At 42.6% G+C, this 19518-nt stretch overlaps 1 protein-coding gene across 9 annotated transcripts in view; it reads right to left on the bottom strand.

The window, feature by feature from the left end:
• Nucleotides 1–5318: 5318 nt before the first annotated feature.
• LOC116702075 (receptor-type tyrosine-protein phosphatase U) overlaps nt 5319–19518 on the bottom strand; it is a 221250-nt gene continuing 207050 nt past the window's right edge. For 5 of the 9 annotated variants that reach the window (XM_032536178.1, XM_032536176.1, XM_032536179.1 and 2 more), the window contains 4 exons: nt 14698–14823; nt 10321–10478; nt 8533–8668; nt 5320–6369 (listed from right to left, as the gene is read on the bottom strand). In XM_032536178.1, coding sequence (XP_032392069.1) covers nt 6307–6369; nt 8533–8668; nt 10321–10478; nt 14698–14823 — 483 coding nt within the window. In that variant the 3' untranslated portion in view covers nt 5320–6306. Of the gene's footprint in view, nt 6370–8532; nt 8669–10320; nt 10479–11703; nt 11761–14697; nt 14824–19518 lie in introns of all 9 variants that reach the window. The other 4 variants (XM_032536175.1, XM_032536172.1, XM_032536173.1 and 1 more) reach the window with 1 other exon arrangement.

The raw sequence follows: 19518 nt of genomic DNA on the forward strand, positions 1-19518 counted from the left end.
ATTTTTATTTTTAAAGGCCAGTTACTTCATGGATCCAGGATACTATGCATCCTGATAAACTTCCTTTGGCCTTTGGAATTAAAATAGCTCAACATCATCACATACCCGTCACCATACCTAGAGATAGGCATGGAGAACTTTCTATTAGTCTAACTGAAATAACACCATGCCAATCTCTAGGTATGGTGACGGGTATGTGATGATATGGGGCCATTTTAATTCCAAAGGCCAAGGGAACTTTATCAGGATGAAGAGTATCCTGGATCCATGAAATAACAAAAAATAAAATATTAATAAAATAATAATAATAAATAAATTATTAAATACTAATAAACATAAAAATGTGCCTGCCTCTTTGGGAATTTAACATAGGGGTGTGTACTTCTGCCCCCTGTATTTTAAGGAAGAACATTTATTTATCATTCACAAAGAAAAGTGGTGTCCTTAAAAGGTTGGATTTAGGTCCTATTTTTTTTTCAATTAATGCATTAAGATCAATTTCCAAAAGATGTTTTTTTATTCCTCGTTTTAATCAACTTTAGCATGGGTGTGTAAACTTTCTCAAGTCCTGCAGCGGCCGGGTTTGAGTCTGACCTGCAGCCTTTTGCTGTGTGTCATCCTCGATCTCTTTCCCCCTTTCCTGTCTATCCACTCCACTAATAAGGGAAAAGCCCCGAAAAATAAATCCTTTTTAGTTTGTGATAGATAATGACAAGATAGGATGAGATGTATTTGCATCTTTACTACTTTCCAATTAGAGTGAAAATGTCAAAATAAAACTTTAAAGGCACTTTCATTGCATTTTCAAATGAGCAGAAATGCTCATTTGTGTGAAAACACATCCATCAGCTGTGTTTGGCACAGAGCTCTGACAGCTGTTGATTCATCAATAGTGAGAAGGGTGTGTGTGTTTCGGCCACAGCATAACTCATATCAGTCATGTCCAAGCAGGTCACCCCCCCCTCCCTCCCCTCATTCTCCCTCCGAGCTTATCGCTATTGTGTTATGGTCAAACAGAGAGGTGGAAGATGCAGATGCAGGCCCTGTGAACTGCATTCACTGGAATAAAGCGGGGTCATTATTGACTCGCCCTCGGCCATCGCCTCACATCTTACCCCCCACCTCAATAGATTATGCTGTGGGCGGGAGAGCATTAGTCTCATTAGTATTTTTTTTCCCAGTCCCATGTTTTCAATACTGCCACAGGCTCCCCCGACTGATGTGCTGCTTTCCAAACCAAAACCAGTCGACATATTTGCCAATAACCGCCGCCTTCATGGACATTCTATCAGCTGGGCCTGACATAATCAATGATGATTGCCATACTGAATGAGACATTTTCTTAAAAAAAACACCAGCTTTTATCGTCAGCAGCCCGACCACCTTGAAATAGGTTTTGCAGACCTTGTGCGACATTATCTCGATTTGACTGTGTTAAGAGATGAGAGGGAAGCTTCCGGTCCACATACCGGTCTAATTTAATCCAATGTAAAGTCATATCAGAGATAAAATGAATCCGCATGGAGCTCAAATTGAATCTGCCATCAGTCAGCAGGGAGACACACTGATACTTCTCTGTTCAGCAGCCCGGCTGAGCTCCACCTTCCACGGTGCATTTGGGATAAAATGAAGGAGATTAATTGATTCATGTGGCTGCCCACTGCATGGCTGGAGCCTTGATTCAAAGCCAGCAGGGACAAGAGATGCATCTTTGTTTTTTTGTGTTTGCACAGCTTTCCTTCCTTGTGAAGCCAGCGTGCCAGGGTCTGCTCCTACATGCTCGTCCATCCCAGCATCAGCCCATTGGGCCCCAACGTTCTGGACTGATTGATTTACACTAGGGCGGGGCGATGGGGAGAAAATCCGATATCTCGATGCTGTTGACCCAATACTTCAATGTCGATATTGCGGCGATATTGTAGGCTTGACTACTGGTGCTTTAACAAAATATCTCCACAATTAGATTTTAGATAAATAATCATCCCTAATGTAGATATAATGACCAAGTGGTTAAAGGCAAATAAATAGAACAGCAAGTCAGCAACAGTCTGGTAGGGCACTTGGGTAGCTCACCTTAAAGAGCGCGCGGCCATATATAAAGGTGTAGTCCTCAACCCAGCGGCCGTGGGTTAGACTCCGACCTGCACGTCATTTCTTTATTCCTTTCTCTCTCCCCCTTCATGTCTTCAGCTGCACTTTACAAATAAAGGCTTAAAATGCCCAAAGAAATAATATTTAAAAAAACAGTCTGGTAAATGACATCCCTTTACTATAATGCAGCTTTTAAAATCAGTAAAGACAACACTTAAGCCATTAACAATATTACGATATCCAAAATCTAAGACGATATCTTGTGTCATAACACGCTATAGACATAATGTTCAAGAGCTGTGGACCAACACGACAGGGATAAGGAGAAGGCTTTGTCGTGCAGAGCCTGCTGGACTCAACTAAAGACCAGCGGTGACGATCTGTGGTGGAAACCAGCCCACCGTTTCTTATCATTGGCTTATAGTCAGCTCCAACAGCTCGGCGTGTCTGCTCTTTTATGTGGATATTAATAACTTATGAGGGAGAATTTGAACACTCAAAAGGCATGCCCAAGTCTGTTGCGATTGCTCTCTAAGTAGGAGGGTGTGACAATGAAAAATGAAACAAAAGAGCAACTAATAAACTATTGATGGGCAGAGCTGTAGGGAGAGCGGCGACTGCCGGTAGCCTGGGACTGAAACACGGACGGCACTTTAACATTACTGAGCTTAATCACCGCCTTTATATACTAATTAGATCATCTGTATGTTTCTGTTGATTGCCTGGAATGACTATAATTCCCCGGTGTGTATAAATGTGTGTATGTGTGTGTGGAAAATCTCCTGTGATTAATGAAATAATCAAGATAAGCGTCCCCAGACCCCCCCCCCCCCCCCCCCCCCCCTTTGTGTTTTCCATTGCGTTCAGTCATCTAGAGAGTCTCAGTTCCTGTGCTTGAATACAGCCCTTCACTTTAAAACAACGGCTTCTACAGTAATTACAGACACTGCTGCTTTGGCAACGAGAAGCACAACGTACTCTTAAGCATTCAGATCAGCCTCCAAAAGAAAGAGGCAGCGGAGGACTTGTGTTGTCTTTCCAGCAACATATAAAGAGAAAACACATTTGCAGGTTTGTGTAATCTGACATAAACCGATGCTTTGAGAAAAGCGTCATCCACGTCCTTTTGTGCGCTGCACACAATAGCACCTGTGTTGTTCTTTTATCCGAGGCGCATTATGCGGCTTTTCATCATCTTTTTAAATGCAGTAAAGGGAGATCTATTGCCTCACAAACACAAAGAGAATGTAATTGAACCTGTGGAAAAAACACTGACAGCCGAAGAATACATCCTAGCGTGAACTTTGACCCTCACCACATTTCCCCGGCTGTTCCTGGAGTTCATTCTCCCTGCTGTACAGGCACTCTTCTCTGCAAGTTTGAAAAATAATGGGCCACTGTCCTGTCTCTCATTTAGAAAGTGCCTATGCAGCGGAGAACAGTATATTGATGAGAAACAGAGTGCAGGAAAAGGTCAACCAGCGAATCACCGCAGCTTATCAGCCACTCCAAAAACATAGTAACTAGATGTGACATCGCTTGTAAAGCGCCACATGCAGATTCAGTGTGTCGAGCCCTCAATCAATGGATCATCAAGACTCCCCAATTAAGGAGATGGCTGAATCCTAGAGGCTCTGTTTGGTGGCAATGATAAAAAACTCCATTAACTTTGCTAATTAAATGATAAGCGTAAATTAAAATACAGGTCAAGCAAATGAACTGTGGGATTCTTAAGCAACAATATATCTTTTGGCTATAAGTGGCGGGGGCGGTGGTGGAAGTGCTGGTGGATGTGGGTTGGGGGGGGGTAGAGCATCAACAACTCTCCCATCACAAACTCATAAATGCTTGAAAATACCTTTTTGTAGAACGCAGCGCGTGCCACATATCCAGACTGGGGCACAGATTTAAAGAAGAGGGGCACGTTTGTAAAATGAGTCAAACTGTGTAAAGACTCAAAGCTATACCACTAATAAACTGTTCCATGAGATAATATAATATAAATAATGGCAACAGCCATGGACAGATTATGAGATGATGAGCTCCTGGACACAGCCGTGTAAAATGCCCGACCCCGCCTTTCTATAAAAATCAGATATCTCGATATTCTTAACCAAATGCTTATACTATTTCGATATTGTGGCAATATTGTAGGCTTGACAATAGCCTACAATATCTTCTACAATATCTTCACAATTAGATTTTAGATAAATAATCATGCGTCCCTTTGTGGTCATTTCATACCTCTGTGGTTGCCATGTGTCCCTCTGTCCCTTCTGCATAATCACTGTATTCCTTTTGACTCTCTACGGTAATTTTGAGTCTCCTTGTGCTAGAAAATTTAAGAATTGCTCTGCAAGTCAGTCTGGCCGGGAGCCCATTCAACACCATTTCCAAATTATTCCAAATCAAGGCACCAATCACAACCGTTGATACACGATGACGATAGCGCAGTGACGCCAAGCAGCTTTCTGTACACATTCAACATGACGGACACCGAAGCGCAGCAACGTGTTGGTGCTGCCGTCGCTGCTACGTCACCCGGATCGTTGGTCTGATTGGTTTTTGGTCGATCCAATTGCGCCCAGAGGCATTTGAGCAGCGTCCGTTGGTGACGCCCGCTTTGGAAAGGGGCTGTGAATGAACCTTCCCTGGACCCCCTCTGTTACAGCTGACAGCGTCTGGTGTCAACCAGGCTAGTAGTTTGCATCTCTTTATGGTCATTTGCATTTTGCATCTCCTGGTAGTCATTATTCGGTCTTTGTAGTCGTGTGTGCGGGCCTTTATGGTTATATGTCGTGTCTTTGTGGTCACTATGGGGCCTGCTGGTCATTTGTGATTATTTTGTTTTTCTTTGATTTGCACTTCTTTGTGGTAGTTTTTGCGTCTTTATAGCAATGAGTCTCTTTGTGGTCAATAGCGTGTTTTTTTGTGGTCGGTTTGAGTCTCCTTGTGGTCTTTGGGGTTGTCTTTGCGTTTGTGGTCATCTTGTGTATCTTGATTCCACATCTCTTGGTCCTTCTGGGTCTCTTGATGGTAGTTTGGCCTCTATTTCTGGTCATTTCACATCGCTTTGTGGTCTTTTTCTGTCTATTTTTTGGCCTTTTAGCGTGGCTTTGTGCTTATTTGACTGAAATGTGAACAGTTACTTCACACAGAGGTTCCTGTCCAGGGGCCCTAGGCCTGCACCCAAAAGAATCTCTCCAAAAAGCGTGGTTGTTAAGCAACAACATATTTTATTTACTTTCCTGTTTTATACACTATTTAGAAAATAAAACACATTGAATAAATACAAATTTAGAAAGCGACAGATTTTTCGCCGTATTCTCACAGCAACACGCGGTTATTCTTTGCGGAGCTCTCTGAGGACTAGCAGAGGGATTTACGTTGCAGAATCCACCCTGAAGCAGACTTGGGCCACACACTGCAATGAAACACTTAAGACTGGGCATGCAGATGCTGAAGTGGTCCCCGTTTACAAACACACAGAGAATGGATTGGCACATTGATAAGACGTTAAGAACATCTAGAAACACCCGGGGGGAGGGGAGAGGGGAAAAAAAACATCTATATACAGAGAAAATAAATAAAGAGAAATTAGGTCCAAGACAACTCTACTGTACAGATATGTCCATCAGATTTGACTGACTTCCTCCCAAAGATTACCTTCAAATCGGCAGCCTCACCCACAATAAAGTTCATATATAGTACCGTACGACATGGGATGTTCATCAACAGCAGATTGCACCATTTACAGTGTTACAAACAAACACAAAATATCAGCCAGTGGTTGGCATCAACTGTAGTTCCCTTTCAGTGTTTGTTCATAGTAAGGCAGGATACAGCTGAGCTCTTTGAGTCCTCTCGGCGAGATGCACGACAGCTAGTCCGGCTGCTTTGACAGAGGTCGGGTATAAAACCGACTCTACTCCTGTTAAGTGTCCTCTGGTTTGGCAGATGTGAAGTGGCACGAATGAGTACAGGTTGGATCAGAACGCCGAGGAAAAGCAAAAAGGGTGTCAGTAGTATGTTACAAGTTATCCAGTGAGCTTTCTAAATTGTTGTTGTCTTTATGGCAGACAGTGTTTCATCCAGACATGGTGCAGAAAGACAACCAGAGCTGTATACATGGATTAAAGGAGGCAGGAGCACAGATCCAGGATCCAGGATGCAGACCTTGTTCTCCAAGAGGGGACCAGAAGGGAGGGATTGGTGCTATCTGACTTCCAAACAGTCCAGGTACTCCTGGGCCAGGTCATAGCAGAACCGGTACTGCTCCTAGAACAAGCACAGATATTGATCATGAATATTTTTCATATCAACAGTAAATCATTTGCATGAACTAGAAATTTTTCCTTAAATGTTCCTACGTTGTTGGAAATCATCTTTAGTAATATTCAGTGCATCCCAGAAGTAATTTAATGATCAAACATTGTTATTCAGTTCTTGGTGTGTCTACCCGAGTTAAAGCATAAATCTAGTGGTGGTCTGTATTCGTCTTCTCTTATTATGTGTAGACCCAAACCAACAATGAACTGATCCTACTGGTCCCTTTGAGGTTTTTAAACATTAATATGAGTTCCCCCAGTCTGCCTATGGTCCCCCAGTGGCTAGAATTGGTGATAGGTGTAAACTGAGCCCTGGGGCTCTTGCTCTGCCTTTGAGAAAATGAAAGCTCAGATGGGCTCATCTTATCAGGTCATAAGGGGCAAGGTTACCTCCACTTTCTCTGCTTTGCCCGCCCAGAGAATTTGGCCCACCCATGAGAGAGAGACATCATGGATTTTAAACAAGCAAAGTGGCAGTTGGTCAAGGCCACACCCCCAGTCTCTACCAAGCCCCCCCACCCCTCTCCTCCTCAATAGGTACAGACTCAGAAATGGCACATACTAAGGAAAGCTCATGGTGGGACTGGCTCTAGTGGCTCTAATTCTGCACCAAGGCTAAATTTTTGGAAATAGACTTCAGATACAGTATTAGGGGACCACTAAGGCCTGAAATGTACATTTATAAATAACTTCTTTTTCTGTGGTTGACTGGAAAACCCACAGTGAAGACAATATTTGAGAAAGTAAGTGGTGTTTACAATCGGTATTTTGTCGAGATTAAATAAAAGAAAAATACTGTGCTAATAAGGGAGCTTGAGAGGGTTCAGGGGGCAGATTGTGTTCCCTTTGGGCTAGCTGTTTGCCCCTGCTTCAAGTCTCAAGTCTCAAAACCTGGAATATATCCAGTCTTTTTCTTTAAACCTTTGGGTTTATCAGACAAGAAAGGGTCAAAACCCCTAATACTGCTATCCAAAAAACCCCAATTCAAACACATAACTGTAATGATGCATTCACTGTCTATTTTTGTTTGTATTTGTGTGTGATCTCCTTACTCAAAAGCCATCTTGTCCTTTATATAGCTGCATTGCATGCTGGTCTGTTACGGTGACTGCGGCTGGAGAGATTGGTAATGCTGTCTCCTCCACTATGGATTTGTCCCTGTAGGACTGTAGAATGCTAAATAATGGATTTAGGCAGAAGCCCCAGCGCTTAGAATCTGAAGGTGTGACACTACAACCTGAGGTGTACTATTTATATATTGTTGTTGTCTTGCGTACTTGGGTTTTTAAATGTTAAATTGTTTTTGTCTTTTCAGTTGTTTAAACGTTCAGCAATTTTGTCTGTCTATTTATTGGCTTGTCAGCCATCTGTGAAGTCCTGAAAACTGACCTAACCTGTATGTGTGTTTGTGGGTTTGGAAAATATTTCCATGGTAGCAGCAAGCTCCATCAATAAGAGTTGTCGCCGTTACACTGAGGATTTGGGTTATTGAAGTACTTTTCCATGACATCGTGAATAAAACATGTTTCTCCTAAAACAAGGGGGATAAGATACAGACTTGTGGCTTCTGCGGAGACAAAAACCTTCATTTCACAACCTCGTAGTTCGTGGTACGGTTCGTTTAGACATTATGGCAAATAACCAAAATTCTTATGGAGAAAATGAATGGGATTTTCCCTTCTGGAACCATACTGCTGAGTTCCATTTCCCTTCTGCCTCTCCTTTGTTCTTGTTACTGCATGTTCAGAAATTGGAGTCAGACCACATGATGAACACAAATATGTTGCTTAACTTGACACATTTTCTCAATTTGTGCTACTGTAAGAAAATCAGTATCGATCTGCAATCGTTTGCTGCTTTTCTTTGACTTTATATGTCATATGCTGCATCAAAAAATTGATCTACATGTGAGGGAAAAAAATTCCCATTTACATTTAGAAATGTCAACTAATGTGTTATTTCTAAATAAATATGAAAAAAATAAAAAATAAATATATTACATAAGAAAAAACAGTAATTAATAGTCTTCCCTGACACACCCTGTCTGAGGCAGCCGTGTAGTGCGATATCATAGTGTTGAAGAAAAGGGAGATGAACGTCCCTGCTTGCTCACCATTGTCTCCACCATGTTTGGCTTGGAGTTGCGCAGCGTTTTGGCAGCAAAGAACACGTCCACCACGCTGTGGTGACGAATCATCTCCAAGATCATGGTGCTGGCACAGAAAGTACCGCTTCGACCGCCGCCGTTCCTGCTCCAGAAAGAAGGAACGAAGACGCACAGACACAAACACACAGAGCAGAAGTATAAAGACGTGAGTGACCTAATAAGGATGTGCTTCAGCGGCGCAGACAGCCTCTCGGATGGAAATGTCACAGTTTGACTGAGCACAGATCAAGCATGCTGTCGCAAAAAGGCCACCCAGCAGACATTTAAGATGGATATCTGAGTAAAGTTCTCATTAAAATCAGATATGACATGTCTAACACACAGCCTGGCTGACCTCCAGAGTTCAAAGAGCCTGATGGGAGATGGAGGACAGATCTAAGGCAGGCAGCTCATGTAAAGACACAAAGACGTGTGAGGTGAATAATACAGTATGAACGCAGTGTGGTATCTAGTTAGATACCAGTTTACGTGAGGTCCAAGTCCCGCCGTCAATAAATGTTGTTTCTAATCGATTCCATTCAGACGGGAATGACATTACCAGGGTTTCTCCCAGTGTATTGGAAGCCAGGTGGCCCACCGGGCCTAAAAAAATGTAATGACGTTTTTTTAAACTACAGTTACAGTAGGGCGACTTGGTTGGAAACTTAGGAGTAGTCATATTTTTTAAATACCCACTTAGTTTTAGCTCTGATTTAATGTAGGATATGAAGTCTGTCTAATAGCTGTTTTTTTTTAGATTTTTAAGTTTGGTATTATTAAAAATATTGGGCTCTACATTAATGCTGCCATCAGTCTGGGACTGGCCCCCGTCGAAAAAAGACTAGGCCTAACAACTTTTCCAAGGCAAACCCTGGACGTTTATGATGTTGAATTTACTCTTGAATATAGACTGCAGCTTAACCCTCGTATCAACCATGCACCTGTTTCCTACCCCTCTTGTTTTCAAGATATATATATATATAGATATACATATATATATATACATATATATACATACATATATATACATACAGTATATAGTATATATATATACATACTATTGTTTTTCTTTTTTTTGTTTCCTTGTTATGATGTTATGTTTCTTTTCTTTTCTATATGTGTCATGTCATTGTCTGATTTAATGTTGTCTTGGACCCCAGGAGACTAGAGCCGGTGGTCTAGGCGTCAGCTAATGGGGATCCTTATAATAAACTACTAAACTAGTTTTACACTTCTTTTTTGAAATCATGGTCAATAAACTTCATTTATAGGAATTTATACATAATACAGTAAAGGAATACAAGAAGAAATGATGAAGTATTTGGACTAATAGTTAAGGTCAGAGGGACATTTGTTAATGGATAATCCCAGACTGGTATGTATGTCAAAGTTAAGATACAGGGCACTGTTCTGAAACCATTTTCATTTTTTAAATGGCAGCACATAATCACACCTGTTGCCTGTTTGGAAAGCATAAATGTAAATAATCAACCGATTGTGTGTTAAACCAAGGCTTCTAGCCAACTTCATGCAGTTATTTTTGGGTTATCTGGTTTAAAAAAAAACAAAAAAACATTTTTGATAAAAAAAGTTTGAAAATGGGTCAAATTTGACCTGAAGACAACAGGAGAGTTAAATCTCAAACACACACGCAGGCACAGACAGACAGTCAGACAGACAGTCAGACAAAGACACACACACACACACACACACACACACACACACACACACACAGTTGTGTGTAAGCGGACTCACAGGCAGTGGACGATGGTGCGTCCCTCTCCACACTCCATCTGCCAGTTGTGAACCTGAGCCAAAAGACTGAGGAAGGCTTTCTTGGAGTCGGGCACGTCGCGGTACGGGGACCAGCGCAGGAACTGGAAGTGACGCACCACAAGCTGGCCTTCCTGAAGCTTTAGAGAGCAAGAGTTGTGGGGAGGGAGAAAGATGTGAAAACAGTTTTATTTTTTCCAATAGAAGACATCATACATGTATTAACACAGCGCGCACACACACCACGCATCACAAACTCAGTCAACCATCTACCTGTTTTTTAGCCAGAGGGGATTCTGTCAACCCTTGAAACCTGTTTGAACTGCGCGGATCTCCTGGTCCTAACTTCTAATTGGCCGTTAAAGATGCAGTACATAGCAGTGTACTGTGCTTACAACATTAAAGTGAGAACAGATTAATCTAAACAAAGTTAACATCATTTATACATTTTTGTCGTTATTACTCTTTTTTTTAAACATTACTTGTTAGACAGTACAGATAGACGAGAAGGGGGGATAACATGCAGCAAAGGGCCGCAGGTTGGATGGAATCCAGGCCGTTGCTAAGGACTCTGGGGTGAGCTAGAGGTCACCGGCCACTATATTAATACTCCAGACTGGACTTTGGCCATGCTACATGCGTCATTATGTCCTGCAGTTAGTCGCTAACTTCATCTGTGTGCTGTTTGACGTTGGGCAGGTAGCGTAAACGGCAGTATCAGAGGTAAAAGGAGGAACTGTTGATAACGGCTGTGAGAGAATAAAAGCAGATTTCCCCCTCAGGGTCGGTGCGATCCTCCGCTGATCGTTTCAGCAATGCTGCTCCAAACTGGCAACCAAACTGTATCCACTGTACACCAAAGTGTACATAGTGCAATGCTTAGTGTTTGGCTTTGTTTTGCGGACTGCCATTTCCATTTTTTAAAATCTGGGTGGAGCGAATGGGGATCTTTATTGATGATAGCTTGGCTATTTAAAAATGGTGGGGCATTGCAGGATGACGCGCTAGTGATGATTTTCTTTGCCCAGCCAGTGGTCTACAGTGTTTTAACTCCACCTTCTAATATTGGCTAAACTCGCTCGGAACCTTGACTGAGGTGGTACCAAAAAAAGTACCAAGCACTATCTTCAACCTTTACTAGTGGAAATGCAAAAATAACTGTTCTAATGTGTACCAAACCAAAATGAACTGCTTGGTGGTAACAAATCAAGATCCCGTGCATGGAATAGCGAGAATGAGTGTCCTACACTGGTGTGTGGGGCAATCATCTAAACAATGGTGTCACTTGTTACACTAAATACTGTTATCACAGTTTATTGTTGCAACTCGTAGGATTTTTGCTGTAACTTCAGGACAGTGGAGTACCTTCTTTGGACAGGGGCTATCGGTGTCTTGCTCTGTGGTGTCTGTCTCTTCAGGATCCTGCAGAGAGTCATGTGGGAACAGTTTCTGACATGGTGTCGAGTTATTCAAGGGGTCGGGTCGGAGTGGAAGGGTGACAGGGGCACTGACACGGGAGGTTTAGGCCAGCGTGAGGGTCGGGTGAGGGGTCGCAGGAGCTACGAGGGTTTTTCAACTAAAGGAGAATTCAAGACAAGGACACAGGAATCTACAGAAGACTGCTGAGAACCTACTGAGGCTACCGAGGTCAAAGGATTGGAGCTAAAGTGGAAGCTGGAACTAAGCTAAACTCCTCAGACAACACACACACAGACACACAGACACACACATTCAAACAAAAAAAACATACTGAAATGTATCAAAAAATATTGGATACTGTATGGTCAATATCAATAATGTGTTTTAGAGTTTGTTTTATTATCACATACTTGTATAACAGGCCCAAATGTGCTTATTAAACAAGTATTGGGACGATATAACTTATAACATTACCATAGTGTTGATACAGTTGCTTTTTGGAAAGTAGGATTATTATGCAGCCAATCATTCTGCTGGGAACAACAAACACCAGCTGGGACCTAGGTCACCAATCACAATCATTATAGAACTATCAGGCTTCATTAACTCTCTTAAAGATAAATGAATTGATTCAGTGCCTGGAAATGCCTTCCACAGCAATACAGAGCTGGGTCTGTGCCTTGCTGAGGCAGGGCTGAGGAAGTGTTTTTGTTCATATCCAACATTAAGCAAAAACATCTCACATGATAAGCAAATTAAACATTTAAACAGCAATTATGCCATTAACGTTTGTCAAGCTGACGTATCAAGGCAACTTAGAGTGATTCAGAGTTCGCACTTAATGTACTGTATGTTTATGCTGTGAAGACAGCAAATGGAGGGCAATTACATCCTTGCATTAAATGATGTTAGGGAAAAATAAGGTGTAGAATGTGGAGAATATAAATAGGTCTCATAAGGGAAACTAAGAAAACTTGACGTAGGTGCAGCCTTTCACCATGCACCATACTGTCATCGGGGGCCCGGCTGAGTTCAGTCAGGTTAAAACCGGGGGGGGGGGGGGGGGGGGGGGGGGGGGGGGGTGTTTGTCTCAACAACAACACACGTCACATCAATATAAGAGTTAAAATAATTTAATAATAATTGATGCTGTTTTTGTTGTGTTTTGTTAGAAATCAGTACACATAGGCCTGAAACACACGCGCACACGCACACGCACACACACACACACACACACACACACACACACAACCTATTCATGCACATATGGAGAGATGTCAGAGTGAGTGGGCTGCCAGTGCTGGACCAGCCCCCTGAGCAAATGGGGGGGTACGGTGCCTTGCTTAAGGACACCTGACAGTGCCCAGGAGGTGAACTGGCATCTCTCCAACTACCAATCCACACTCTGTACTTTGGTCCTACTGTACCCTCCGGTTTCCAACCCAACTCCCTACGGACTGAGCTACTGCCACCCCCAAAAATCCTGAGTGTCTGAACATCAACCTTGTTAAAAGATGTCAGCATTAAGATGAATCTATAAACATTATCTTTTCGAGTGTGAGTACCTTGGGCTAAACTGTCCATATGTATAAATTCACAACAACACCTTTTCACAACACCTTTCTGTCACATTCTCAGCAAGGTGAAACCAGACTGTCAGGGTTCTGTTTCAGGAGTAAGACAACCGCCATGCAAAAAGGAAAGTTGCTTAATTGGCTTATTTCTTTTTTGTGTTTTGGTTTCTTACTGTGCAACATATTTATATCCCCTTGTCAATAAGTCAAATCAGATATAAGCAGCCTGTGACCATTTTCTAACTCACAATGAAAATAAATTGATTCACACAGGAACTAGCTTTTTGTACTTTGAATGTTAAGGTGCAAGAGTGCATAAAAACCATTAAATGTACTAAAGTAGGACACAGGTCCAGGCTAAGCCCTGAATGTGTTTAAATCCTAGAAATGCGCCAGCGTACACCTGACCTGTGCGGGCGGCTAGGACTGGATTTGCCTCTTGGCAACGATGAGTGAGGATAGCAAACGTGAAAAGGTTGAAGAAAAAAAAAAGTAATTCCAAGAAAAATGGATGGATTTACCTGCCTTTATTTTGCCATCTCATACCAATCCTAAACCACTGTGTCTGATTTGGCAAACGATGATTGCTGTATACGGCGTTGTATTTGACTTGATAAATATTATTAATTTATTAGTTTTAGTTTGTTATTTACTGGCCCCTGGCCTCCTGGTATTTTGCAGAAGTGGCCCCCGGGCAAAGCAGGAGGGGTTCCCTTGAAGTAGGTTATAGAGCTCCCGCTTAATGAGCTAAGGTGACTGTATTAGTTTTACTGCAGTATTTTAGCTGACTAAAGTGTATTTGCAGTTTTTTTGCCACTGGTTTGTTCACACAATTATTTTTGCCATGTGAAGTCTAACACATGTGTTAGACTGTGACAGTCTTTCCCACATGGCTGCCTGTGTTTTAGCATAATGTTAGCATGTTAGCTGTCCAGATTCTGTGTTTTGCCAGCTAAGGAACTGAAATGATCACAAAACTAAATTGTTTATCACTCATGTTGTTTTTTCACCTTAGCCAAGTTACCTGGTTGCTAACACAGCCAGCTGGCTCACAATAACTGTTGTCTGACGGTGTGTTCAAATTTAGAGGCGTGATTCCATACTTTCAATGGAAAGGCGCAGTAAGACCCAATTTCAGCCAGGGGTGGCAAAAATAAAATGACTGGATTGCATAACATTGGTGAGGTGAACCTCTAATCTAAAATTCACACCTCGAAAGTCCTTATTTAAAAATGTTTTTCGCATATATTTTGACAAGAGGTTGCTCCTGATCTACCAGATATATTCAAATATCACTGATTGGGTCGATCCATCATCTCCATAAGTAGGTGCATGGCACTGATGTTGGGGGGGGGGATCCACTTACCCGAGTGATGTTCTGAACCCGGAAGAGACGGATGATTACGTCATCGTCGGCCGTCCTGGACAGAAGCTCCACCGTCATTGGCCCAAACTGCTGCAACCCCGGTTCAGGCCAATACTGCAGACAAGGCTGGGGGGGGGCGGGGGAGAGAGAGAGAGAGAAGTGGTTTAGGTTTTTAAAGTCCCTTTATTGGACCATTTTCAGAGAAGAATAAAAATCACATAAGTCAAAAACAAGGCAAGAAACGAAAAACCTGAATAACAAAGATGAAATAGAAAACAACAAAACCTTTGAAACAAGAGAGGAGAGGAAAGAAGAAGAGGATAAAAGAGGGGAGGAAACTAAAGGAGAATGAAGAAGAGAAAAGAGAAGAAGAAGAAAGGGAAGAAGAGAAAAGGGAAGAAGGGGAGAGGAAAGAAGAGAAGAGGAAAGGAGGAAAGAAGAGGAGAGGATAGCGGAAAATAGGAGAAGTTTTCAAAGTCCCTTTATTGAATCATTTTCAGATAAGATTCCCAGTCACAGAAAATCAAAAAATACATAAACAAGACAAAGGAATAATAATAATAAAAAAAAATCAACAACAGAGGAGAAAAATAGAGAGAAAATAAGAGGACAGGAAAGGAGAGGAGAAAAGAAAAAGAGAGGGTGAAGCAGAGAAGAGAAGAGGAGAGGTGATTATCCCCCTGTTGCTGGAGGCAGGACAGACCCTGGTGTCAGCTGCCAGTGATGGTGCAGCCCAGTAACAAGACACCTGAGTATTGACAGCAGAGACAATTAGCCTAAATGACAATGATTATCTACAAATAGCAAGAGTAAATTAAATGAGCAAAAAAACAAGCCGCTCGTCTCCAGGAACAATCCTTCACATGAGCCGCGATCACCTAGCCTAAATTATTCATGACTCCAAATCATTGCCATTAGCGCATTATAAATTAATGGACAAGGAGACCTTAGCTATGCCTGGGAGAGACAAACAGGAAGTTAGCCCAGAGGTTGGGGCTCGCAAGAGCCAAGGTCTCCCATCATCACTGCTTCAAAGACGCATCTTCTCAGTCGATAGGAGAGAGAGAGAAAACCCACGGGGGAGTGGTGTTGACACGCTGACGAGTTCTGCGGTGACTTTGGGGTTGAGGGGACCCCTGGAGTCGGAAGTAATAATGGCATTTCACAATGACACAAGGGTATTACCAGGTGACATTGGGCAGGCGGAGAGATAAATATTTATACATTCAGACAGGAAGCCGGCAGCTGCAACGCAGGAGGGCAAACTGAGTGTGTGTATCGGGGGGAGTGAACTGTTCATCCACTGGCAGCTAGAGACAAGGAAGGAGAAGAGGAAAAGAGTGACAGAGGAAGAAGGACAGGTTGGAGCTGACAGACATGGTGGAAATGTTGAGCAGGAATCCAACATGACACGGGGACAGAGCGTTGATAGGAAGGTGGCAGAATAAAACCCACGCATGAGCAAACATGGGGGCGAAACGATAAGAAAGTGTTAGTGGCGTGACAGCTGGTGTAAATTAAAAGGACGTCCTGAATGCAGGATTGAGGCGTTGTGTCCGAGCAGCAGTTAAAGGTCAGGCATGCCATGACCCCTCCTCACTGTACTCTGTTTCATTCACATCTTATTTGAAGGAATGGCCTTCACACACACACCAGAAAAAAATGGTAATTTGAGCAATATGGTAATGTTTATTTTTGAATTTAAAATCAGCGGATTTTTTCCCCCCGACATTCAGAAGCAGGGTTGTACCTGCGATTAAACAACCTGATCCCACAGAATTCCGAGAAATGAACACGGCCCCTTACGTTAAGGATGAGGTTGTGGCTGGGCTTACGGTTCTGTGACATGCGGGAAGAACGCTCCGGATGGGTTTAGGAAAAGAAGAAAGCGACTTTAGGAACCATTAAACGCGGGACACGATTCCCGGTCACCCGGGTGAAAGTCCGGTGTTTGACCCATTCACCCCCCCAACCAACCAGATTTTCGGGCTTTGATACTACTCGCTACCATAGTCCTAATGCTACGTCATCTTCTCATTGGCTTTATATTGGCATTGTTTTCCGTGGTGGCCACACAGACTTTTCACACATTCCGTGCCACCACCACCGTGTAATGCGCTGGTAACACTTTGGGATCATTTCACGGAATTCTGTGAGAACAGGCTGGATTATAAGAAATGCTGAGCAGGGCAGGGATTTACGGGGGCCATGGGGGCCATAGCCCTTTGCCCCTCAAAAAAATGATATTCGCTGCAGCCACTGTGGCCTTGATGCCCCCGCCCGCAATGCCCCCAGCTGAGCAGTTTTATCCTTTGCCTCTTTCCATACTGTTTATAGACACAAGCGTCTTTTGTTAATATTCTGAATTCTTATTGGACAACACCAAGGAAAATTCTGCGTACATAACCAGTGGAGGGCTTGAGCCTCGTATGAAGCGCTGATAATCCGGGCTCATTATGACGATAGTTGGACACAAATCTAGCACCAACGATGAAGACTACATCAAAAACATCCTGATGTGTCCATGCTGCAAAGCTATGACTGAGTCAACTACTGAGAAGAGTTTCTACAAATACAGGTCAAATACCAATACATCATGTTGTACAATAAACATTTTTTATTTTTAACTACATATTAAATCTAATCATCCTAACCTTTATGTTGACATTAAAAACATTATTTCTGTGGACTTTCAATCATTGTTTATTTGATGGCCTGGCTGCACCGGCAATGGGCAAAAATGGCCTTGCACCTAAAATAGTGAAATTCCAGGCCTAGTGCTGAGGTAATGTGTTAATTAGGCAAAAATGACATGACAACATTTTTCCTTTTTATGACCGTGGACAGTCTAAGGAGTGACTGTTTAAAAACAACTAAAGAAATCAAATGACCTTAGGTTCAGAGAAAATGTCAATTAATTTCCTGACATTTTCTAAACTAAACTATCTGAAATCAAAAATGAAAAGAATACTTTCACCTGTTGAAATGCTCTGGCTAGCTGACGTGAGATGAAATTCCAGTAAGAAATTGCCAGCTATCGCTGATAATGCTGTGTCAGCTGTGTTGGTCTGAGAGTCGGAAACAATCCAACAACACCAGAGAGGACAACAGTTTGCACTTCGCTGCTTGGACACTGGAAAAATACAGTTTTCAACGCTGATGAACTTGAGATATCTCAGCTTTCTGTCAGAATGACTCATCAAACCAAACGTGTGCTCTTAAGACCCCAAGTTTTTGAACAGATTAAAAAAAAGCATCAACTGCAATGAATACGTCGGACTCACGTGATCGGATGGACAGAGACGGCGGCTTAAGGTGTAGCTCCTGGCCCTACTTTGTCAAATAGTTGTTTTATATGGTTCCAACTTTGATATTTTTTACCATGTGCTTGTTGGAGTTAATTAAAGTAGAATGGCAAACAAAAACAGAACCCAGCGCAGTGAGACGGACGCCATTGCAGAGGCACTGCTAGATAAACAGAAAAGCTACCTCGAGCCACGTTTTGTTCAGATCCAGTCTCAGATTCAACAGGTTGGGATCGACAATGACAAAAAGCTAACTGCTATCCATGCTCAGCTAGCATCTCTGACTGCAAGCCTTGTCTTGATCTGATGTGAAGAACAACCTAAAAGCCACCGTGGAAAGCAACGCAAGTTGCCATGGCTACTCTTCTCAGGAGCTGGAGGTGAAGCTTTCAGATATGGAAGACAGAAGCCGAAGATGTAACATCCGCATCGTTGGGCTGAAAGAGGGGCTACAAGGTGCTAATGTTGTCCAGTATCTCTCGTGATCCCTGCCTAAGTGGTTCCTGAATCTAGCAGATGTTCAGATAGAGATTATGAGAGCCCACCGGATTTACAGTAATAACCCAAAGAAGACCACTGCTACTGCAAGCCTTAATTTCCTTAGTCCTGACAAAGGATAAGGATCCTACAGAGTGTTCTAGCTATCGGCCTCTGAGCCTGACCAAACAGGATTCATAAAAACGAGACTAGCAGTAGATAATGTTAGACACCTTCTTCACATTGTGGATGCGGCGGAGGACAATAAGACCCCTATGTCACTTCTCTTTCTTGATGCAAGAGCCTTGGTCACTCCATGACGTTCTCTTTGACAATGTTTCTAACAAACAGTGCCAGCTACACTTTGGCCCCATTATCTCTCATATTATCAAGACTTGGAGATTGGCTGAAACACACTACCATATAGCTTGTAACTGGCACACGTTTTGCCATCTTTCAATAATACAGCACTTCTTGTTGGTGGGAGGCTGATAACAGCTCCACACTGGGAACAAAGAGGAGTTCATCCTATAAGAGACATTTTTGGTGAGGTTGGCTTGTTACCCTTCTCTAGTTTACAAAATGCATTCAATCTACCACATTCGTCTTTTTTCTTTTACCTTCAGTTAAGGTCAGCACTCAAGGCATATGGTGTTGCTTAGCAGAGGCCTTCGCCCATTCATCCTATCCTGAAGTTATTTACTGTGCAGCCTAAAATCTATGGTATGGTATTCAGGCTTTATCAGTTCTTAGTGATATCTGGCTGCTCTGCCCGTCCTATTGAGAGGAACTGGGCATGCTCTGGACTGGTATAATGTATGGTCTAACATTCCAGTAGTATCTCGCAATCCAGACCATCAGCTGATTCACTACAATTTAATTCATTGGACATACCTCACGCCTGTGAAAATGCACCACATGGAGAATAATTAACAGCCCTTTATGCATAAACTGCCAAAGCTCAAAGCCTAAAGCTCAAGGTACTGTACACATCTTTACATGTTCTGGGAGTGCTCTCCTGTTCTGGAACAATATTGCA

Source organism: Etheostoma spectabile, chromosome 14 (genome assembly GCF_008692095.1).
Source record: "Etheostoma spectabile isolate EspeVRDwgs_2016 chromosome 14, UIUC_Espe_1.0, whole genome shotgun sequence".
In the NCBI taxonomy this organism is placed as follows: Eukaryota; Metazoa; Chordata; class Actinopteri; order Perciformes; family Percidae; genus Etheostoma; species Etheostoma spectabile.